General features: G+C 36.7%; 1 protein-coding gene across 6 annotated transcripts in view; it reads left to right on the forward strand.

Moving 5' to 3' along the window:
• LOC143244435 (ecdysone-induced protein 78C-like) overlaps positions 1-25,849 on the forward strand; it is a 185,898-nt gene that overhangs the window by 124,710 nt on the left and 35,339 nt on the right. For all 6 annotated transcript variants that reach the window (XM_076489132.1, XM_076489111.1, XM_076489102.1 and 3 more), the window contains one exon: positions 11,141-11,262. In XM_076489132.1, the coding sequence (XP_076345247.1) occupies positions 11,141-11,262 (122 nt within the window). The remainder of the gene's footprint in view (positions 1-11,140; positions 11,263-25,849) is intronic.

Genomic DNA, 25,849 nt, shown 5'->3' on the forward strand with positions numbered 1-25,849 from the left:
TTGTTGTCTTTTTTTTTGTATTCGTCCTATGGAATTCTAGGAACCCTTGAGTGAAAGCAAAGGAGAATACGTTATTACATGCCATCCACACCTACCTGTGCATTAGCCAGCGCCGACGAGGCCTTTTGCCATGTTAGTTTAACAGTTTAGGGAACAGCACATGTTTAACTATTGAAATACAAAATAAAATTATACTCAAAAGTTTTGCTTTCAATCAGCTCCTCTTGAGTAATGCAGTATTTACAATTCAGTACAACTGTGCATGGCATCTGTAGCAAAATCAGCTCCTCTTGAGTAATGCAGTATTTACAATTCAGTACAACTGTGCACGGCATCTGTAGCAAAATCAGCTCCTCTTTAGTAATGCAGTATTTACAATTCAGTACAACTGTGCACGGCATCTGTAGCAAAATCAGCTGCTCTTGAGTAATGCAGTATTTACAATTCAGTACAACTGTGCACGGCATCTGTAGCAAAATCAGCTGCTCTTGAGTAATGCAGTATTTATAATTCAATACAACTGTGCACGGCATCTGTAGCAAAATCAGCTCCTCTTGAGTAATACAGTATTTACAATTCAGTACAACTGTGCACGGCATGTGTAGCAAAATCAGCTGATCTTGAATAATGCAGTATTTACAATTCAGTACAACTGTGCACGGCATCTGTAGCAAAATCAGCTGCTCTTGAGTAATGCAGTATTTACAATTCAGTACAACTGTGCACGGCATCTGTAGCAAAATCAGCTGCTCTTGAGTAATGCAGTATTTACAATTCAGTACAACTGTGCACGGCATCTGTAGCAAAATCAGCTTCTCTTGAGTAATGCAGTATTTACAATTCAGTACAATTGTGCACGGCATCTGTAGCAAAATCAGCTGCTCTTGAGTAATGCAGTATTTACAATTCAATACAACTGTGCACGGCATCTGTAGCAAAATCAGCTCCTCTTGAGTAATGCAGTATTTACAATTCAGTACAACTGTGCACGGCATCTGTAGCAAAATCAGCTGATCTTGAGTAATGCAGTATTTACAATTCAGTACAACTGTGCACGGCATCTGTAGCAAAATCAGCTTCTCTTGAGTAATGCAGTATTTACAATTCAGTACAATTGTGCACGGCATCTGTAGCAAAATCAGCTGCTCTTGAGTAATGCAGTATTTACAATTCAATACAACTGTGCACGGCATCTGTAGCAAAATCAGCTGCTCTTGAGTAATGCAGTATTTACAACACCAGTACAATTGTGCACGGCATCTGTAGCAAAATCAGCTGCTCTTGAGTAATGCAGTATTTACAATTCAATACAACTGTGCACGGCATCTGTAGCAAAATCAGCTCCTCTTGAGTAATGCAGTATTTACAATTCAGTACAACTGTGCACGGCATCTGTAGCAAAATCAGCTGATCTTGAGTAATGCAGTATTTACAATTCAGTACAACTGTGCACGGCATCTGTAGCAAAATCAGCTGCTCTTGAGTAATGCAGTATTTACAATTCAGTACAACTGTGCACGGCATCTGTAGCAAAATCAGCTTCTCTTGAGTAATGCAGTATTTACAATTCAGTACAATTGTGCACGGCATCTGTAGCAAAATCAGCTGCTCTTGAGTAATGCAGTATTTACAATTCAATACAACTGTGCACGGCATCTGTAGCAAAATCAGCTCCTCTTGAGTAATGCAGTATTTACAATTCAGTACAACTGTGCACGGCATCTGTAGCAAAATCAGCTGATCTTGAGTAATGCAGTATTTACAATTCAGTACAACTGTGCACGGCATCTGTAGCAAAATCAGCTTCTCTTAAGTAATGCAGTATTTACAATTCAGTACAATTGTGCACGGCATCTGTAGCAAAATCAGCTGCTCTTGAGTAATGCAGTATTTACAATTCAATACAACTGTGCACGGCATCTGTAGCAAAATCAGCTGCTCTTGAGTAATGCAGTATTTACAATTCAGTACAATTGTGCACGGCATCTGTAGCAAAATCAGCTGCTCTTGAGTAATGCAGTATTTACAATTCAATACAACTGTGCACGGCATCTGTAGCAAAATCAGCTCCTCTTGAGTAATGCAGTATTTACAATTCAGTACAACTGTGCACGGCATCTGTAGCAAAATCAGCTGATCTTGAGTAATGCAGTATTTACAATTCAGTACAACTGTGCACGGCATCTGTAGCAAAATCAGCTTCTCTTGATTAATGCAGTATTTACAATTCAGTACAACTGTGCACGGTATCTGTAGCAAAATCAGCTCCTCTTTAGTAATGCAGTATTTACAATTCAGTACAACTGTGCACGCACGGCATCTGTAGCAAAATCAGCTGATCTTGAGTAATGCAGTATTTACAATTCAGTACAACTGTGCACGGCATCTGTAGCAAAATCAGCTTCTCTTGAGTAATGCAGTATTTACAATTCAGTACAACTGTGCACGGCATCTGTAGCAAAATCAGCTCCTCTTTAGTAATGCAGTATTTACAATTCAATACAACTGTGCACGGCATCTGTAGCAAAATCAGCTGATCTTGAGTAATGCAGTATTTACAATTCAGTACAACTGTGCACGGCATCTGTAGCAAAATCAGCTTCTCTTGAATAATGCAGTATTTACAATTCAGTACAACTGTGCACGGCATCTGTAGCAAAATCAGCTCCTCTTTAGTAATGCAGTATTTACAATTCAGTACAACTGTGCACGGCATCTGTAGCAAAATCAGCTGATCTTGAGTAATGCAGTATTTACAATTCAGTACAACTGTGCACGGCATCTGTAGCAAAATCAGCTTCTCTTGAGTAATGCAGTATTTACAATTCAGTACAATTGTGCACGGCATCTGTAGCAAAATCAGCTGCTCTTGAGTAATGCAGTATTTACAATTCAATACAACTGTGCACGGCATCTGTAGCAAAATCAGCTGCTCTTGAGTAATGCAGTATTTACAATTCAGTACAACTGTGCACGGCATCTGTAGCAAAATCAGCTGATCTTGAGTAATGTAGTATTTACAATTCAATACAACTGTGCACGGCATCTGTAGCAAAATCAGCTGCTCTTGAGTAATGCAGTATTTACAATTCAGTACAATTGTGCACGGCATCTGTAGCAAAATCAGCTGCTCTTGAGTAATGCAGTATTTACAATTCAATACAACTGTGCACGGCATCTGTAGCAAAATCAGCTCCTCTTGAGTAATGCAGTATTTACAATTCAGTACAACTGTGCACGGCATCTGTAGCAAAATCAGCTGATCTTGAGTAATGCAGTATTTACAATTCAGTACAACTGTGCACGGCATCTGTAGCAAAATCAGCTGCTCTTGAGTAATGCAGTATTTACAATTCAGTACAACTGTGCACGGCATCTGTAGCAAAATCAGCTTCTCTTGAGTAATGCAGTATTTACAATTCAGTACAATTGTGCACGGCATCTGTAGCAAAATCAGCTGCTCTTGAGTAATGCAGTATTTACAATTCAATACAACTGTGCACGGCATCTGTAGCAAAATCAGCTCCTCTTGAGTAATGCAGTATTTACAATTCAGTACAACTGTGCACGGCATCTGTAGCAAAATCAGCTGATCTTGAGTAATGCAGTATTTACAATTCAGTACAACTGTGCACGGCATCTGTAGCAAAATCAGCTTCTCTTGAGTAATGCAGTATTTACAATTCAGTACAATTGTGCACGGCATCTGTAGCAAAATCAGCTGCTCTTGAGTAATGCAGTATTTACAATTCAATACAACTGTGCACGGCATCTGTAGCAAAATCAGCTGCTCTTGAGTAATGCAGTATTTACAATTCAGTACAATTGTGCACGGCATCTGTAGCAAAATCAGCTGCTCTTGAGTAATGCAGTATTTACAATTCAATACAACTGTGCACGGCATCTGTAGCAAAATCAGCTCCTCTTGAGTAATGCAGTATTTACAATTCAGTACAACTGTGCACGGCATCTGTAGCAAAATCAGCTGATCTTGAGTAATGCAGTATTTACAATTCAGTACAACTGTGCACGGCATCTGTAGCAAAATCAGCTTCTCTTGATTAATGCAGTATTTACAATTCAGTACAACTGTGCACGGTATCTGTAGCAAAATCAGCTCCTCTTTAGTAATGCAGTATTTACAATTCAGTACAACTGTGCACGCACGGCATCTGTAGCAAAATCAGCTGATCTTGAGTAATGCAGTATTTACAATTCAGTACAACTGTGCACGGCATCTGTAGCAAAATCAGCTTCTCTTGAGTAATGCAGTATTTACAATTCAGTACAACTGTGCACGGCATCTGTAGCAAAATCAGCTCCTCTTTAGTAATGCAGTATTTACAATTCAATACAACTGTGCACGGCATCTGTAGCAAAATCAGCTGATCTTGAGTAATGCAGTATTTACAATTCAGTACAACTGTGCACGGCATCTGTAGCAAAATCAGCTTCTCTTGAGTAATGCAGTATTTACAATTCAGTACAACTGTGCACGGCATCTGTAGCAAAATCAGCTCCTCTTTAGTAATGCAGTATTTACAATTCAGTACAACTGTGCACGGCATCTGTAGCAAAATCAGCTGATCTTGAGTAATGTAGTATTTACAATTCAATACAACTGTGCACGGCATCTGTAGCAATTCCATGCAATTACTTGACTATTTCTTCTGATATTTTAATTATGTGTTTTACCTAACTTAATTATATATGTGTTATTTTAATCATTACCGATGCTTAAAGTTTCAACTCTGGTCACAGTCTGTCGTAATATTCAACTTTAAACTGGCTTAGTGGTTAGTGTACCAGGACAGTGAAACCGAGTATGCGAGGTTCGCGTCCTTTCATCACAAAAATCGCAGTACTTTGAAGCTGTGTGTGCGCTATAAGAGTGACAGTCAAATCCTACTATTTGGTCAGATAAGAATAACTCCCGAGTTGCCGGCAACTATTTGCTTCCCCTCTCTGTAGTTCGTAAACCGCACCCCCTTTCACTGGTGCATATGTGAAACTTTTAACAGTCCTGCACCTGACAATACCAAGCTATATACACTGTACCTATATATTTTTAACAGTCCTGTTCGCTAGGCATACCTACTTAGATTTCTTTATTTAGGGCATGTTAAGGATATCGTGTAAAGCTCACCTAGAGCACACACAATGGAGCTAAAGACCCGGATGCCATCACCATTGTAACTGTAAACGGTTTGATGTGTTTTGAGCCACTAATGGTGCATAAGTAGAAGTCTGCTAACATGTTAATAAAACTACCCGAGTTGGACTGCTAAATGTGCAAAACACCACGATTGTATTTATTTAGTTAGTTAATTGTTAAATCTTAAATATAGGAAAGATCATTTGATGCCACCCTGTATATTTCTCCACTAATGCTTGATATATCCTGTAAAACATTAAGGCACATTCCCATTAAATGATCTTACGTTTATATGAAATTATTTACAATTAATTTGACTAAATATGGATTTAATTCAAAATCTAAATAACCCATTGTTTTAAAATTATAACAAACTCTTTATCAGCCGTACTTATTGGTTAGGTGCAGCATGCCCAGGTGGTTAGGTGCGCTGAGTCGTAATCTGAGGGTGGTGGGTTCGAAACCCCGTCGCATCCAATATGCTCGAACTTTTAGCCTTGGGGTGGTATGATGTGACACTCAATCCCACTATGCGTTGGTAAAAAAGTAGCCCAAACGTTGGCAGTAGATGGCGATAACTAGCTAGCTGCCTTCTTTCTAGTCTTACACTGTTAAATTAGGGACGGCTAGCGCAGATAGCACTCGTGTAGCCTTGCACGAAATTAAAAAACAAACAAACTTATCGTTTAAATTGATATTATTCATGTGAGTGAGGAAACTAAATGAAAGTCATTGTGAACACTGCTTACACAGAGAGAAAAGTATTGACTATTTATTTAACTATCAGTCTGGCATTCGCCAAGCGGGTAGAGTACTCAACTCGTAATTTAAGGGGCGTGGGTTAGAATCCCCGTTCTGCCAAACATATTCATTCTTTCACCTGTGGGGGCGTTATATCGTGAGGGTCAATCCCACTGTTCGTTGGTAAATGAGTGGCTCCAGAGTTGACGGTGGGTGGTGATAACTAGTTGCGTTCCCTTTCAGTTCAGTGCCTAAATTAGGGACAGCTAATGCAAATTTGCGAGAAATTCGTAACACATCTAACTGTTGTGATCGCTATACAAAAAAACAGGTTTTTGTTTCTCTCTAATCAAATTGCAATTTGTTTCATCTTTAATGGGAGAAAAGTATATTGTTGATCAGTTTTGTTTGTGTTTTCTGTTCATACTTGTTTGTGGTTTTATGACACCTTTTACAATCGCCTAAGGGAGGCTAAGAGCTCACTGTAGAGCAGTATTATTGAATGTGTTTCATAAGAACTTTATTTTCTGAATATGAAATTTATAAGATGAGAGCTCCAAGTACGTTTAGAATCTATGCACCTCTGTACCGCATTGGGCTGTCGCAACTTTAGTTTTGGGTGGGTCATAAAAGTGACAGTCAATCCTATTATTAGCCTCAAATTCAGAAAAATCCGTTGCAAGAGCGAGTATTTTTGTCTAGTTACCTTTCCCTTGGTCACTAGTTCAAATTAGGGACAGCTCTAAGTGAGTCCAACTGGTCTTTGACCGAGACATTTAGCCTAATTATATGCCATGAGCACGTATACGTATATTATTAAGCATATATAGGTTATTTATCTAAAATTTCAAATCTTGACTCTAGCTACACATTCTCTCCTTCTTGCACAAGAAACAACTTTTTTATGTCTCCAAATTGTATCCAGTAAGAAGTGAGTAAGAAATCGGTAATCGCTGAATTTAGTTTTCTTTTGTGTGTTTAAAGTTAAGCACAAAGCTACACAACGTACTATCCGTGCTCTGCCCACAAAAGGGATCGAAACCCGATATTAGAACGTCGATTGTCCCTACCATACTCTTTTGACGATACATGCCAGATTTGAGGAAAATAGCCAATTGCTAATTAATGCAGAACACACACAAGCATTTTTCTAATAACGACTTAAGGTATAAGACACTATATCACAGTTATGGTATTATATCACTTAATGGTATTATCTCCTTCACTTGTTGCACCTTTTCTGTATGTTCTCAGTTTCACGCTGTACAACCCAACAGTAATCTCCCATTATCGCAGGATTCCATGGTCCTTGATGCCATTGTTCTAATGCAGAAATATGTTGGTGAAAAAGTGGTTAACATGCTTGTTGATCACTGCACCTAAATCATTTGAAAAGAAACCTAAAGGTAGTGTAAGAAATGCAACTTTACTGACATCCTAGACCACATCTTCCTGTAGTTCTCAAGCATATAATTAGCCATCACATTATGGTCTTAATCTATTTGATTTACTAAGAAACTTTTAACACGTTTTAATGATTTTCAGGCAGCAAGCTTTTTTTTTCTGATTGAGTATTGTTTCAAATTCATCATCCACCAACACTTCCCGAATCTGTGGCCTGAGAAAAACACCTACTTTTTGTATTTGCTTCACTTAGTTTTGAAAACTTTTCAGACAAACATCTGAATTCATTACGATCTTTTTTTTTGGAAAATTATTCATGATTCTCGGTCCAATATAACTCGGAGCTAGAAACACAGTTTGAAAATTCTCTTATGTTTGATACTAGATATCGTATTTTGTTTTATATAATTCTCTCTCACTGGCTATTTCTTCTTATGAAATGATTTTTATCATCTTGCATGCCCCAGACATACAAAAAGTAATATTTGGTATAGCCATTCTGTGGGTTTAGCAGTCGTGCATTAACTTTTAGATCACCACAGAAATTCCACCTATGGTGATCACATGTGATGCCCTTAAGTATAATTTGTATGATTCGGTAAATTTCTTTCGTGCTTACAACATGAACAACAGGAATCGATGGTTTAGTGTTCCCATTGTGGAAAGGTGCAGATTTCAGACTAACTTTAGATGAGTTGATAAAACGTCTCCACTCTTAACGACGATGTTTAGTACCCAGTTCTTCCGCTAGTGCATCAGTACCTGAACAGAAACACAAAATATCTTGTGTTCTGTAATGAGAAGCAAGACTTTGATGACGACTACGTAGGTCAGAACTCTTGCTCATGGCGAAAGTAACTTCTATTGCTGTAAACGAGAACCAAGAAGTTCCCCATGTTGATCTGTTAGAGACAAGTCACGAATCAGATTATTTAGCTCTTCTAATGTTATCAGATGAGGTAGTTTATCTTGAGGTGTCATAGGAATATAATTACTAGATGAAATGGATGAAGATCATTTATTGTCTTCTTCACAGGATAACTCTTCTGTTCCCAATTCGCTGGCGGATGTGGTACTGGAAGACCATCTGCATGAGGTATTGGTTTCATTGCAGATACATTATCTGGACGTTTAATGTATTGTTAATTTTCCTTGAATATCCACAAACATTATTCGTGCGAAGATATCAGCCACTTGTATGATATTTAGGCTCACACCATGTCGTGGGAACTGCAAATGAGAACTACAAATAGCATGCTTGCTCTTTTTTATTAAGCAACTGTGACGAGCCAGATGTACAAACTGTACAATTCACACACATGTGGAACTCAGTGTTTTTTTTGTCACTAACTTTACACTCAAAATAATGGTAGTAAGCTGCCTTTACCTTGGTTCTGATGTTTTTCCTTCATGCAACTTTAATATATTTTCTACAATTGTAACACAAACTGTTTGAATGCTTTTGCAATATCAGACCTAACTTAAACTATAAAAGAAGCCATGTTTTCAAAACTAGAGTTTAAAATATTTTCAAAAATAAAGTTTTAGATAAGTTGATTACATCGCGGGTATAATTTGAGGAAAAAGATTGGACCTTGCTTTGATTGTACGCGGAGTGAAGCGAAGTGACCAACTGAGTTAATGAGAAGCTTCTTATTCCGTCTCTCTATGCTTAGTCGAGAGACTTCACGAATATTCTAGTGAAGGGAGCACATTAGGGTTCCTTCATTTTCGAACGGAACAGAAAAGTAAACGGTGCGATTCCCTACAATTGTATTGAGAACAAGTAACATATAAATAAAATATATTTATAATTTTATACCAACATAATACAGTCAGTGCCTAAAGTTATCAAAATGTATGCCTTTTATCCATTACATTGTCCAAGTAAACTCAATTCACAGCATAAATCAATTATACTGAGTTGATTACATGGTATTTCAAATGGTGTTAATAAAATATTAAGCTATCACGATAACTCAAGTCCTAAAGATGGTGGACAGATTTTTACCACATTTTTGAAACCGGTACCAACAACTTACTCCAAATCATTTGAGTTTTCTCCAGTAACGTATTTTTGGTCTAGTGTTATTAGCGGAATGTCTGTGGACCCACACCGCTATGAATCGGGTTTTGATATTCATGTTGGGCAGAGCTCAGATAGCTATTGTGTCGCTTTATTTCCAAACAAACAAAACAAAATGTGCTATTAAAGAAAACAAGCATCAAGAGATAAAGGAAAAAAATCGTAATATTTTTTGTTCGAGAAACTTTTAGTTTCAATGCAAATAGTGATACAATGGATGGAACTTCCAATACAGCTGTATCACTAGTGTTCAGTAGTAATAATAACAATATAAAATCGTTGCCACCTGTACACTTCTGAGCGTTCTATGGAAAGCCATTTAGTTTGTAGAAGTTTTGTGAACTGTATTTCTTGAGTACACTCTCGGTTTACTAAGATCTTAACTCTTACTTGATTCTGATGAAATATCGATCAAGCAAAATAGTTTTAAAGTTCGTAATTTTAGGTCCTCTGGTTGGTCAGCAACAAGTTTACAGATTTACGGTGGATAAGTTGTTCATTTTTTAAAATGAAGAACAACATTGTTTTAATATATGTGTTTTCAATAGTTTAGCGATAAAAATCAGGTGTTTTTTGTTTCGAACTGTTTCTTGTAAATTGTGAGATATTAAATTAATTTAGACCAACGTAACCTAAAGACAAAATAGAAGTAAAGATGAGACTTTATTTCGAGAAAGAACTTCATTACACAGTATCCATTTCATTCTAGATCTCGCTACATCAACCGTTCACTCATCAGATAAGATAGATATACAATGAACAGAAAATTACACTCGTTTGCATAGGAAAAGAATAAGCAACACACACACTTCAGAAAATACAATAAACGGGATTATATAGCAACTGAAAAACTGAACAAAACAGTGCATAATGAAACAGAAAACAAAACAGTAGATATAGATGTAAATTAAGAAGGTATTAACAATGTGGATTAGCTATGAGAAAAACACACACACGCACACACATATTTCGGAGGCTATGTCGTCAATGGCCTTAGCCAAGATGTTAAAGAAATTGGAAAGGACAGGAATGCCATCTAGGGCGTGAGTTTTATGAACATGTACAAAGAACATGCTGATCTGAGATAATCGGTTAAGTTTGATATGTAGAAAACGTAAACAGAAACGGAGGAAAAATCGATTATTGGTATATAACTTACGAAACAGGGCGCTCGGCTCGTAATCTGAGGGCCGCGGGTTCGAATCCCCGCCCCCACCAAACATGCTCGCCCTTTCAGCCGTGGGGGCGGTATAATGTTACGATCAATCCCACTATTCGTTGGTAAAAGAGTAGCCCAAGAGTTGGCGGTGGGTGGTGATGACTAGCTGCCTTCTTTCTAGCCTTACACTACTAAATTAGGGACGGCTAGTGCAGACAGTCTTCGTGTACCTTTAACAACCTGGCCATGCAGGGGCAGAAGTGATAAGCCAGAAGAGGCTAGGCCTACTTAGGCTACTCTTTTTTGTTACAAGGAGGAGCACATTCGGTAAAGGGATTTCGAATCCGCGACTCGCAAATTGCGAATCAAGCGCCTTAACCACCAGGCCTCTCTGGTATGGAAGATTATAATATTTGTAAATTCTCTTTTGTAACTGAGTTAGTAAAAAAAAAAAAACAACTTAGTATGTTGACAGTGTTAACAAAATCCAGAAACTTTTAAAATGAATTTTTAACAGGAAATGTGAAGTAGAACAATTTTAACAGATATTGCCGTTATCAAAGTATTATTCGTGAAAATGTATTTTTATTTCTAGACCAAAGCCTAGCAGTTGCTGATTCCAATAGTAATACCACGAAATCATTTGTTCCCTGTAAAGTTTGCGGAGATAAAGCATCCGGATACCATTATGGCGTGACGTCATGCGAAGGTTGTAAGGTAAGGCCAGGTAGCGAATTATACCACCTTAGAATATATTGCACTTTATCAAAATGTAAATATTAAGCCTAGTTTATAGTAAATGACATAGCTGGTCTATACGTAAGTGTGTATATATATTCTGATACGCCAGTGTCATTCATTAGGCTTAGATGTGATGTGAGAAAGAAAACGTTACTAAAAGTACATTACATATAATTGTATAGACCTAAATACTAACGTGTAAAAAACACGTTCTTTATCATATAACGACACTCGATGCACTTAATAAGACTTGTTTATACTTATCAGATTACTGCTTGATTAATGTTTATGCCCCTGATTATGTATAAGTTAAAGTAAGTGTCAGTGTTGTGACTGCGTGGTAGTTTGCAGTTTTTTCCTTTATTTTAATAGCTTACTATTTTATAACAACTTGCTTAGGAAAGTTTTCATTTATGAGAGCGAAATAAATTTTACAAGTACTTGTAAAACTACCATGTATATCATTAAATAACTTTAAACTGACGTTGTTTAGAAAAAAAAAAGTCACTCTGTGGAAAAATTCGTAATCTGGTCAGAAAGTAGGATATATAGGAATGAAGTGTATTCCTAATAAGCTATAGAGGTGTGTCCTAACAATTCGAATACGTGAAAAATGGGCCAGTGAAAGAAGGCGAGGCTGAGTCTTGGGGTTTTCCGTATCGTCAAACGTGTAACTTACTATTGTTGAGGGGAATTTTTCATGAAAACCTTTAAAGTTGCAATAACAGAGTTTATATCATTCATAGTAATACTTAACCACAATCAACGAACACGTGATAATGAGGCAATTTTGGAGCTAGAAACAAATGTAGGTGGTGTGAGTTTTCTACTTGTATTCGTCAGGTAATAAATGCATTTATGAGCTTATTAAAAATAATGAGGGCAAAGCATAGAAACATAATCATAGTTGTATGCTCGAGGCAAAACAAAAGAAATATCAATGTTATTCCATACCCTCACCTTAGTGGAACACTTGGACTCTTAATTAAATCAGACTAATGATCCAGTATTATTCCACACCTTTTTCTTAGTAGAAAACGTATTCGTAAGGAACGAATAGTAAAAAATACAGTCTGTATAAACAAGTGTAATTAAAGCGTAGGATTGATCTTATAGGACAAATCACTGGATTTACACTTACTTACGATACAAATAATAAAAAACAACAACATTATTTAGAGGTGATATATGTGCACCAGAACACAAACACATTCTTGTCTCTACGGTTTCAGTTCAGTATGTTATATCACATGCAGTAAAAAAAATTCACATTGAGTTTAGTATATTATTCATACGCATTTTGTGATACTATCCACACACAAGTTAGTATATTATTCACACACGGTTTTCATTTTTTTCGTGGCAGTATTTTAGTCATATTTTACACTTAAATAAATATTACGATTAAAGGATGTGCGACCCGGCATGGCCAGGTGAGTTAAGGAATGCAACTCGTAATCGGTGGGTCGCGGGTTCGAATCCCCATCACATCAAACATGCTCGCTCTTTCAGCCATGGGGGCGCTATAATGTGACGGTCAGTCCCAGTATTTGTTGGTAAAAGAGTAGCCCAACAGTTGGCAATGGTTGATGATGACTAGCTGCCTTCCTTATAGTCTTACACTGCAAAATTAGGGACTGTTGGCGCAGATAGCCCTCGCGTAGCTTTGCGCGAAATTCAGAAACAAACAAAGGATGTTCTATTTTAACGCATGCGCACTAATTTCGCTGGTTCTGTCAATACAGAGGCTTGGATTTATGGACGTCCAACGAGTTGAATATTTGTACAGTAAGCAGGTTGAAGTATTTAGTTCTAAAGATTTGAATATGTACGCTTTAACGAGTTAAAGGTATGTATTAACGATGAATATTATACATGTACACATGGTGAATTTGATGTATGCATACATAATGTGTATGTACATCCATGGTGATAATGATTGTATACTTGTTCACTTATCAAGACGGTATATGTGCATTTTAACAGCCAGATTAGCTACATTTACTGGATTTGGGTACAATTAGTGAGTTAGATAAATGTATATTTACTAACATTGGATGCACCAGAGACATGATTGTTGTGGGAAACTTATTTAATGAGCTATATGTATCATGTTGGACATAAAAAGTACACTTGGTGGATTTAGTGTATCGAATTAAATGTATATATTTATAAGTAGGATAATGATCAGTGAATTTGTTTGTTTTTGGATTTCGTACAAAGCTACTCGAGGGCTATCTGCGCTAGCCGTCCCTAATTTAGCAATGTAAGACTAGAGAGAAGGCAGCTAGTCATCACTACCCACAGCCAACTCTTGTGCTACTTTTTTATCAACGAAGAGTGGGATTGACCTTAACATAATAACGCCCCCACGGTTGAAAGGGTGAGCATGTTTGGTGTGACGGGGATTCGAACCCGCGAACCTAGGATAACAAGTCGAATGCCTCAACCACCTGGCCATGCCGGGTCTGATCAGTAAACGGATGAGATATATAATGTACATTTTAAAAGTATAGAGTTATATGTTATAAGCCCACCTCGTGTGTTGGGTGATTACAATTTATATATATATAATTTTTTCTTTTATGTCACGCATATATTTTTTCTTCATAATAACGTTTTTTGCGCAGCTACATCACGTGTGTTTTTGGAGAGCTTATATTCGAGATACACCATCAGTTAAAGACACCTTTCTATATTATTTTTTGCGAGAGTTTAAACTGCTTTACAGATAATTGAATACATAGATAGATAAAGAACGGTTCGGATGACCATATAATTAATACTTTAAATTGTCATTAAATAGTCACAAGGATGCAGTTAACAGTTGTTTTCATTCTAGCAGGCCCGGCATGGCCAAGCATGTTAAGGCGTGCGACTCGTAATCTGAGGGTCGTGGGTTCGCATCCCCGTCGCGCCAAACATGCTCGCCCTTTCAACCGTGGGGGCGTTATAATGTGACGGTCAATCCCACTATTCGTTGGTAAAAGAGTAGCCCAACAGTTGGCGGTGGGTGGTGATGACTAGCTGCCTTCCCTCTAGTCTTACACTGCTAAATTAAGGACGGCTAGCAAAGATAGCCCTCGAGTAGCTTTGTGCGAAATTCAAAAACAAACAAATTCATTCTGGCAACTGTTTGGAAAAAACAACAACAAACATTTCAAAGTAATTTATGTACATTGTACGTTAATATAAGAATTTCGTATCAGTTTATATGTCCAGAGATACTTGAGTTCAAGCCAAACGTGTGCACATAAACATACTTGTGCTTCTGTGAAGATTATGTCTATTCCAAATCGTCCATTGTTCACACGCACAGATAAGTACACTATTCACACACAGTTGAGCGTACTGTTCACACACAACTAAGCATACTATTAAAACGCAGTTTATTATACTATTGATACAGTTTAATATTTTATTCACACATAGTTTGTTGTGTTACACGCATTTTAGTGTACTGTTCACACGTAGTTCAGAATGTTATTCACATACAGTTTGGTTCATTTCCGGTAAAATTATGGTTTGAATTAGTCGCTCGATATTGATGACGCTATCAAATCAAAAATAAAACTCCTTTCGAATTAAGTAAAATGAATAGACTCTGTTTCGGTATAACCCATCAGTAAACCATTCAGCGTGTTTGTTGGTCCACGTGCTAGTACCGGTCCCTTTTAGTTTTCAGAGTGCTCTCCACTCTCTCATTTGATACAGCACGTGCTTCTGAATACAAGTATAGGTAGAACAGAAGAGAGTTAAAAAGTGGGGTAATGGGTCGTACGACTAGATTGCAGTCGATAGTGAAAACAAGAGCACAGATCTAGGCCACGTCACTTTCGCTGCAACTAAAACGTGAAACGAAACCTGTAAACTAGTTTGACTTTTTCATTAAGAATATTTCGTTGCATAATACTTTTTCCGATGGTGAAAGCTTCCTGTTCATCTCTATGTTCACCTTTTTTTTTAAAAAAAAAAGAGCGCTTAGTACTGAAAGCTTGCAAATTAGATCACGTTCTGTTCCAGAAGTCTTCATTCTTATTTAGATAGTACCACCCTATTTAGTGAGTACCACCCTGTGCATTAAAGCTTAATCATTAATAAGAACTCCTGAGTGCAGTTTAATAAGAGTATATTAAATCATGCCAGCCACCTCCTATTCCCAGTAGAGACTAGGCCTATCGTTCAATACCAAGCAGGCCAAATGTGCATATATATGCACAAGTGTAGAAAGGAGTTGTACAGTGTGGTTGCTTGACTAGACATGCAAATGTATAAGGAGATGCTAAAAGTAGCTCAATCCAGGGAGGATGGGGGCATGTCTTCCCAGAAAATTAGTATGATAATGTAGTTTACAGTTCCTTTATATGTAAAAGTGGTGGAGCTGTAGTATGCCCCCCCCCCCAGTTTCTACGCCACTGATATGTGTGTGTACACCTACATTAATATTTCTAGAATAAGTTAAGAGCACGTGTAGTTAAATTAACAGTTTAGTTTTATGTTTGTTTTTTTTTTAAATTGTCTGTGCTTCATGAATTCCAAGCAAAAGTGACAGCAAGTGTAAAATATTTCGATTTTCTGGTTTCACCGTATAAACAAGCATAGCACGGGTGTTATATCTAAATTACAAGTCGCTGTCTTACTTTGAGATACTCGTTTTGACTACATAACTGTACTGAACATGATAACTGGCCTATTTTATTTAAAGGCGGAGCTTCAAAACCTATGGAGTTTGCCAGGTACATGTAGATATTTTTTTTTTCTGAGTGTCTATTTGTTCTTTTGACGTTTACGTTGAATGTGGTCCAGTGGCTAGTGTCCAGAAGTATGAATCTGCAGGTACAAACTTCGCGACTCGTTACCACAACAAAAACCGATCTTCGCATTTCTTAACCGTGAGTATGTAATAAGAGTGACAGTAAAATACTACTTTTTGTTCAGACATGAGTGACCCAAAAGTTGGCAGTTGTTGCTGTTGATTAGCAACCTTCTTCTTCGTGGATCAACTGAATTCAGATAACCTCTGCTAATACAGCGGTAAGTCTACGGATTTACAACGCTAAAATCAGGGGTTCGATTCCCCTCGGTGGGCTCAGCAAATAGCCCGATGTGGATTTGCAATAAGAAAACACACACAGATAACATCTGTGTGATTTTGAGCAAAACATTAATAGCAAGAGAGTTCTTCTGTTTATATATATAATAAGTTTTTGTTTTTTTTACAGTTCTGTATACATTATTAATCCGTTTAGTTCTCAAACTATCTGAAGTTTATTCACATAAACGTTCTCTAACTAATGTTAAGATACAAGACGATATTTGTATTAACTATCGTGTGACTGAGATAAACAGATTTAGGGTGAGGAAAATAAAAGCAAATGTTATGGAATAACAGATGCTAAAACAAGAACAAAAATAAAACAACGAACAAATTAAGACTAAATCTTTGTATAAGGTACATTTTTAACTTTTTAGGGGAAGGTTGAACAGATGGAAGGATTTTGTATTTTTCAACATTTTTGAGAAAGTTCTATTTCCTGTTTGTCGTTGAAAATACGGGTGTGTATGTTTAGTTTAGTGTTTATGAACTAGACTTTAATTATTAGACTTAGCTTCACTACAGTAAATTTTTGCTTATTTGGTTTTACTTTTTCTTATTATAAAGATCGTGAAACTGTTATCTGTTTTAGAGAAAAGGCACACTGGGCCACATGCTGTGTCTCACCACGGGGAATCGAACTGTGGATTTTAGCATTTTAAGTTCGTAAACCTACCGCTGGGCCCAACATGGCCAAGTGGTTAAGGCAATGGACTCGTAATATGAGAGTCGCAGGTTCGACTCCATTCATACAAAACATGCTCGCCCTTTCAGCCGTGGGGACGTTATAATGTGACGTTTAATCCCACTATTCGTTGATAAAAGAGTAGCCTAAAATTGGTGGTGGGTAATGATGGCTAGCTGCCTTCCCTCTACTCTTACACTGCTAAATTATGGACGGCTAGCGCAGATAGCCCTCGTGTAGTTTTTCGCGAAATTCAAAAACAAACACACTAGGCCACATACTGTGTCTCACCACGGGGAATCGAACTGTGGATTTTAGAGTTTTAAGTCCGTAAACTTACCGCTGACTCAACCGGAGACTGATCATGAAAGTAAAATAGTAAACGACGTGAACTAATAAATACCTGATTGATTAAATACAAAAAAGTATATAATCATGTTTGTAGGAATACGTTCATATAATTAATTTATTTTTTGAATGTTTGCAGGTTAAGTTTGATTATTCTTTATTCTTTGTCATCGTGAATTTAAATGCGCCAAAAAACCCAACTGAAGCTGCGATATTATGTAAACGTTTTTAGAATGTTTAGCAGAAAAGAAATGATTTCTAACTACGTATTTTGGATAACAGTAGCACAAAGCAAAGTAAACATACTATCGTTGTAGCCTTTGTGGCTGCAGTTACATTTCTTTGAAAATGGGACATTTTTTCTTTGTCTTTTGGAGGAATCAACTAAAGCTATAATCTAATTTTAGTGTTTATAACACGTGACGATAATGAAGACTGATTGACTGATGGGTTTTGAAAGAGAACTTTCTGGAATATGGTGTACATGAAGATCTGAATGTATGGGAACGACGTAGTAGTGATCACTCTCGTGTTGTGAGATATGATATAATTTAGGAACCCTAAATTCAAGTTTTGTATAACCAGAAGCCTTTTTTTTTCTTTGTAAGACCCCCTTCCCTCCCAGTGGCACAGGGGAATTTCTGCGGAGTTAGGATTCTAGAAACTGGATTTCGATACCTGTGGTGGGCAGAACACAGAAGGCCCATTGTGTAGCATGGTATTTAGTTACAAACGTCTTCATACGCAGCATTGATCTGTTTGGATATACTTCCATGAAACGTTATGTAACTTGTTACTTTGAGTGACTCCAGGAAGATCTTAAGTTTCATTCTTAAAGTAAATATAGCAGAGTTTTAGGCCTGATAAGAAGGGAAACGAGAAGTTTAAGAAAAAAAAAAGCATGAAAATCATGTTTCGTCAGTGTAGTGTTTAGTTATGTAGGTGTGGAGTGTTTTCTGTTTCATAGCATCGCCTGTTGGTTACGGCACTCGATTGGTAGTATGCAAGTCGCAGGATCGAAACCTGTCACTGGACGTGTTTACTTTTTCAGTTGCTGAGGCGTTGCAATGTGACGGCTACTTCCACTATTGGTTGGTAAAGCTTCGACCTAGAATTGAATGGTGTTGACTAGCCAGCTGCCTTTTCTCTAGTCTATCATTTCAAAATTAGGAACGACTAACGCAGATGGTCCTCGATTTGCTTTGCGAAACACCCGACAAACAATTATGTTAATATTACATTCATCTTGCTTGTCTTACAATCCATAATATAAACACTTATTATCAAACTGAGTTTACGTGCAAGCATCAGTACAAACACTTGATGAAGTACATCCAATGAATACTGTATAATTCAATAAAGAAAGGAAGAACACAACTTCGGGATGTCATTTAGCACTAGCGAGTAACAAACGAAACTTTAGACAAATATGTTTCCTAGAATGATTCTTTTGGATCTTGTAACGTATTTCGAATACTAAAATACTTAAAATGGACTAAACGTTTTTCGTCTTCCACTTCTTTAGTGTTAAGTACACATAATAACCAAACTATACTCAATAACTAAAAATAATTCATGTTTAGGTTAAAGCTGTTATCTCCTATAAAACAGTTACAATCATTATTTGTGTTATCAAGTGTATACGTGGTTCTTGTCAACGTGACATTTTATTGGGGAAGGGGTGATATCGTTTGCGATTTCTTTAGTACAAGCACCAATTTACCCGGATGTTAATAACGAATATGAAAATTTGTCGTTAGGTTTAGTTGCTTTTCACCCTTTTGTTGATAATGAATTTATCAGTGAACATGTCGAATGAAAAGGTTTGGAGCAGGTTGTACATGACAAGGAAAGGTTTGGAGCAGGTTATATATGACAAGGAAAGGTTTGGAGCAGGTTATATATGACAAGAAAAGGTTTGGAGCAGGTTGTACATGACAAGGAAAGGTTTGGAGCAAGTTGTACATGACAAGGAAAGATTTAGAGCAGGTTGTACATGACAAGGTTTGGAGCAAGTTATATATGACAAGGAAAGATTCGGAGCAGGTTATATATGACAAGGAAAGATTCGGAGCAGGTTCTACATGATAAGGAAAGGAAGTATTCGAAACATGTTACACACACACACAGGTTAGTAAAAAATAAATGTTCGATGCAGACTGCACACACACAAAAATTGAATCGGTCGAAACGGGTTACATATAACAATATTGAAATGTTCGAAGCATGAAATATACAAAAATAACGAAATGTTCGAAGCATGAAATATACAAAAATAACGAAATGTTCGAAACATGAAACATACAAAAATAACGAAATGTTCGAAGCAGGTCACATGACAAAAAATGAAAGTTACTTTTGTTAGAAACCAAAGCGTTTGAAATAATATACATTAAAAAACATGGAAAGCTACTTTTGTGAGGAACCGAGGCGTCCGAAGTAATATGCATGATAAAATACTTTGTGAAAAGATTACATGTTGTAATTTAAGTTGTTTGAATTAGAGTGATAGAAGCAACATTGATACTTTATATAATTTATTTTTCAATTACTTAATTCTATACAAATAGAACTATTAAAATAAATTTCACACTTATTGTAGTTTACGTTAAAGTGCTTTTGATAAAAAAGGCAACTGAAAACATTGACACATTTGTTCAGAACCATTCCATTTACATAAATTTGTACTCTTGGAATAGTTTTCAGTATGTTCATAACATCATGGGCACTGTGCATTTAGTTAAAACTGCAATAGATGTGTTTCAACTATATGGTTGAGGTCTAATCAGTCATATCTAAATCTGTCAACCAATTAACGACCTAATACAATAAAACTTAGAATAAAAAGAATAGGAGATCTTATGATATTTGTTTCTCTTTCACAGTTTTATGTAGTATTTTTATTGCGGGCACGGCATAGCCAGGTGGTTAAGACGTGCGACTCGTAATCCGAGGGTCGCGGGTTCGCGTCCATGTCGCGCCAAACATGCTCGCCCCTTTCAGCCGTGGGGGCGTTATAATGTTACTATCAATCCCACTATTCGTTGGTAAAAGAGTAGCCCAAGAGTTGGCGGTGGGTGGTGATGACTAGCTGCCTTCCCTCTAGTCTTACAGTACTAAATTAGGGACGGCTAACACAGATATCCTCGAGTAGCTTTGTGCGAAATTCAAAAACAAACAAACACATTTTTTATTCTATCGTAAAGTTTGGGACGACCTCTTTTTCTGAGCAATTTAGTTCAAGACTTCGTTACAATATTTCATATTTCAACTTGCATCTGAGGCTAGGATAAAAATAACTTTTGAATATTTCCCCACTATATATTGTTTAACACTAAAACAGCGCAATGGATTTCCGCTGTAATGTTGACAAAAACTAGAACTAATTGTCAAATCAATTTTCTGTAAAGAGATTATTTAATTGTAGTTAATCACAAAGCTACACAATGGACTATTGAGACCTCAGCCCACTACGGATGTCAAAACCTGGCTTTTAGTGGTAGAAGTCTGCAAACATTCCGATGTGCTATCTAGGTAGGGGGGGGGGAGCCCCTGAGAGAGGTGTAATTAGGAGTACAAAATTCACGTTATGAGAAATTATCGGCGAAAAGCATTGTTAGTGTTTCTTTATCTTTTAACAGATGCAGTGATGACCGGAATAGCCATTAATATCTGCGGGATCGACTTTCAGCTTTCAGTTTTGGTTTTTTATTTCGAGAATATTTAAAGTAAGGACAAGTTGTACACTGAACTAGTGTTTGGAATGTGCACACTTTGTTACACGCATAATATTACATCTTGTTTTCATACTACCATACAGTTTATATATATATGTATTATATATGATTCAGAATAGCATTCCAAACACTCTTTATTGGTCGCCACAATTCAGCCGATTCTTTTTCTCAAACGCGGTAACATTTGTTAAAGTGCTTTCAAACTGAATATTTTTTACGTGAAGTTGCTTGTTTGTTTTGTTCGTTTGTTTTTTTTAATTTCGCGCAAAGCTACTCGAGGGCTATCTGCGCTAAGCGTCCTCAATTTAGCAGTGTAAGACTAGAGGGAAAGCAGCTAGTCATCACCACCGACTGCCAACTCTTGGGCTACTCTTTTACCAATGAATAGTAGGATTGATCGTCACATTATAACGCCCTCACAGCTGAAAGGACGAGTATAATTGGTGTGACGGGGATTCGAACCCGTGACCCTCGGATTACGAGTCGAATGTCTTAATCACCTGGCTATGCCAGGCCCATTCTGGTGGATGTATTCACCAATAGAATGATGCCAAAGTAATTTTAAAAATTTAATTTTTCATTGAAAATTTTGAAAAACAGTAAGAGTTTTTTGTGGTTAAGCGCAAGGCTACATAATGGTTATTTTTCCTATACTTACATCGGGTATCGAAACCCGGTTTTTAGCGTTATAAGCGTTCAGACATAACACTTCATCACACACGCACATATCTGGAATATATTTCCAATGATAAATTTATAGCTCGATGAAATAATAACACTTTTAATTCATTAACACACTCGTTTATTTGTCTTGCTTGAGTCCAGCGCTACAAAATGGAGTATTTGTGTTGTGTTTTTGTTTTTTGTTTTGGAATTTCGCACATAGCTACTCAAGGGCTATCTGTGCTAGCCGTCCATAATTTAGCAGTGTAAGACTAGAGGGAAGGTAGCTAGTCATCACCACCCACCGCCAACTCTTGGACTACTCTTTTACCAACGAATAGTGGGATTGACCGTAACATTTTACACCCCCACGGCTGGGAGGGCGAGCATGTTTAGCGCGACGCGGGCGCGAACCCGCGACCCTCGGATTACGAGTCGCACGCCTCACGCGCTTGGCCATGCCAGGCCATTTGTGTTGTGAATACCGAAAGTGGAACTATTAATACGCATAAGAGGCAAGTACGTTTTGAACATTTCTACTAACTGTCAGTTAATATTAGTTTTATATGATGTTAAAGTTCATAATTATAACTCGTATTAAGTAACAACTGAGGCGTTATAACTTCGTAATAAATATCACGATTCGTAAAAATAAATGAACTGTGAAGTGTAGCCATCAGTAAACTCGATGAAACCTACTTTCAAGTTTTACTGTTTTATTTTCTTTACTCTTATTACTCCCTCCCTCCGCTAGCACAGCGGTAATACTACGGATTTACAATGCTAAAATCAGAGGTTCGATTCCTCTCGGTGGGCTTAACAGTTAGCCCGATGTGGCTTTGCTATAAGTAAACACACACACACACATACACATCCTCTTATGATATGTGTGGAACACAATCATGGTTTAAAAGATTTTCATTATAGCTGAAACAGCAATCACCGTGAAGACGTAACAAAGAAACTGAATGTTTTTAAAGTTCGCGCACAGCTATACGCTAGGGCTATTTGTACCATGGTGCACTGGCAGTCCATAATTTTGATCTGATAGACTGGAAGGAAGGCAGTTTGTCGATAGTAAACAACACACAGTCTCTTTTAACACTCTAATGGAATAGTGGGATATGACCACTACTCAAACAACGTGTCCAAGGCTTCAAATTGTGAAGCGTGAGTTGTTTACTTTGCGACAACGGAATGCAAATCATGAACCGTTGCATTTACAGAACATCACTATAAACAGTAAACTACGCATTTACAAGGAAATACACTTTTAAAATATTGTTTGTTTGTTTAAGTGTCAAGCTGTACAATCATCTTCAAGTGCAGTGGTCAAACTCTGAATTCAGTGATTTAGTCCCTTAAGCCTATCACTTATCCTGGTGGCACAGCGCTATGTCTACGGGTGAGTTTAAAAACAAAGATTACAGCACTCACATAAGTTACAGAAACATTTCCAGTTTTTGCACGAAACACTGTTGTTCGAAATTACAAGGATCTGACATATTAATAAAAGTGTAAAATAATTATTTATTGTACACAAATGAAAATGCTACGATATGTAATAATTATTATCGCACAAGAATATGACATGGTAATAATATTATATAATAATTACTTATCGCACAAGGATCAGACATGGTAATAATATTATGCAATAATTATTTACTGCACAAGAATATGACATCCTAATAATATTATGCAATAATTATTTACTGCACAAGAATATGACATGCTAACAATATTATGTAATAGTTACTTATCCCACAAGGATCAGACATGCTAATAATATTATATAATAATTACTTATAGCACAAGATAACGTTTTTACGCACAGCCTCTCCTATTTCGCCCTACACCCCCAGCTTTGTTTTTAATTTCGCGCAAAGCTACACGAGGTCTATCTGCTTTAGCCGTCCCTAATTTAGCAGTGTAAAACTAGAGGAAAGGCAGCTAGTCATCACCACCCACCGCCATCTCTTGGGCTACTCTTTTACCAACGAATAGTGGGATTAACCGACACATTATAACGCCACTCCAGTTGAAAGGGCGCGCATGTTTGGTGCCACCGGGATTCGAACCCGCGACCTTCAAATTACGAGTCGAGTACCTTAACCACCTAGCCATGCCGGGCCTATCCCACAATAATCTGACATGTTAATAATATTAAGTAAAAATTATTTATCGTACAAGTATCTGACATGCAAATAACTGTCAGTAATAATTATTATTCGCATAAGGATTGGGCACACTAATAATAATTATTTATTTTACAGCTCACTCAGTGGCACAGCGGTATGTCTGGGTACTTTACAACGCTAGAAACTGGGTTTCAATACCTGTGATCGGAAGAGCACAGGTAGCCCTTTGTGTAAATTTGTGTTGAATCCTACTAATTCATTTTACAACGACCAAGCGTCAAGAAATTTAACATTGTGTTTTAAAAAAAAAAGTTTTGTTATTTTTTGGTTAGGTTAAAAAATTATGTTACGCAATTGGTTAGTTTAAAACACCCTCTGATATTTCGAAATTTAAAGATGCTTCATATAGTTTCTAATCAAAATTTGTTTCTTGAAACAATTGTTTTTAAACGTAAAAATTACATGGTACGATATAGGCTTAGGGATCTGGAAATTTAAACGACGACAATGTACAAAACTTTATAATAAAATTATTTCTTGTGTTGACCCCGACTTTGTAATGTCGAAATTAGAGCTCAAGAGTTGAACACTGGCTATGTATTGACACAGATCTGGATTTTAATTTGTGAAAGACAAAAAAAGGAAGAAAGAAAAACACCTATAACGCAGTTCTACACATTATATTAACACCCAACTTCGATGTTTAACTTGTAATTAATAATACTCCTCGAGTATGAAGACTGTGTTTTAAAGTGTAACACGAAAAGGTTTGTACTAAACACTTATATTTAAATTCTAATTGCGCAGAAATGAATTAGATATTTTCTTGGCTATTATATCATAATCCATGATAAAAGAACTGGAACTAGTTGTAGTGAATATGATTGCTCGTTTTTTCATTAAGTAGAAAGCCATACGTTGAACTGACTGTCTATGCTTTACCCACCACTAGTATCATAACCTGAATCATAATCTTTAGCCTGCAGACTTAACACTGAGACACCGGAGGAGGGCAATATATGCCAAGTAGAATGCGTTGATTTCAAATGTGTTTTTAGTATAAATTAGTGAAGTAATATACTAATATTTACAGCTATTTTGGTGACTGTTAACGTGTTGAGCCTTCCGAAGTATCTGTTATTCACATTGAATACAATAAGAGTAAACAATATGATGTATTTCTTTCTTCAGTTGTATCAATTGATTTTTTAATTTTCTTTATATTAAGAAGGGGCCGTTTTATATCTCAAACTGAATATATTTCTTTCTTTGAACTGGAGAGTGCTGTAAAGTTCTTGTGAAGTTTGTTTTCAAACTAAATTTGTTTCAAAGAATGGTTGAATATTAGATATACATGATTGTTTCGGTTTAACATCAATGCAACTGTAAAAATAACTTAGTTTATTTCATGTTTGTTTATGTAACACTTTGCGAATCATACATTGTGTAGTTCTATAGTTATACATTTGTATTTGTTATTTTACAGCGTAATGCTACTAGAACATTTTCAGTTTTTTTTTTCTCGTTGTTTTAATTGAATATTATTGAACCATAATACCTATTAGCGTGTGTAACGTTCCACACCTCTTTGTGAGTATAAATACGCGTCGGAAATTTAGTTTGATGTAGTTTGATTTAGACGTAATGGTTGTGAGTTTAGCAATAAAGAGTATATGGTGGCGGTTTTTAAAGTGAAATTATCTCAGATTGTATTATAATAACAGAGAAGAGAATAGTAGTTCGTCTTGTAAATTGTGTGCTAAAATAATTGAACTATCCTGTATGGACTTCAACGAAAAAGAGATAATTATTTAAAGCTCTGGATACAACTGTCATAACCAGTTGTGTAACGAACAATGTGTATAAGACTGATTTGTTTTAATATATTATTTTA

The sequence above is a fragment of the Tachypleus tridentatus genome, chromosome 1 (genome assembly GCF_004210375.1).
Source record: "Tachypleus tridentatus isolate NWPU-2018 chromosome 1, ASM421037v1, whole genome shotgun sequence".
Classification (NCBI taxonomy): Eukaryota; Metazoa; Arthropoda; class Merostomata; order Xiphosura; family Limulidae; genus Tachypleus; species Tachypleus tridentatus.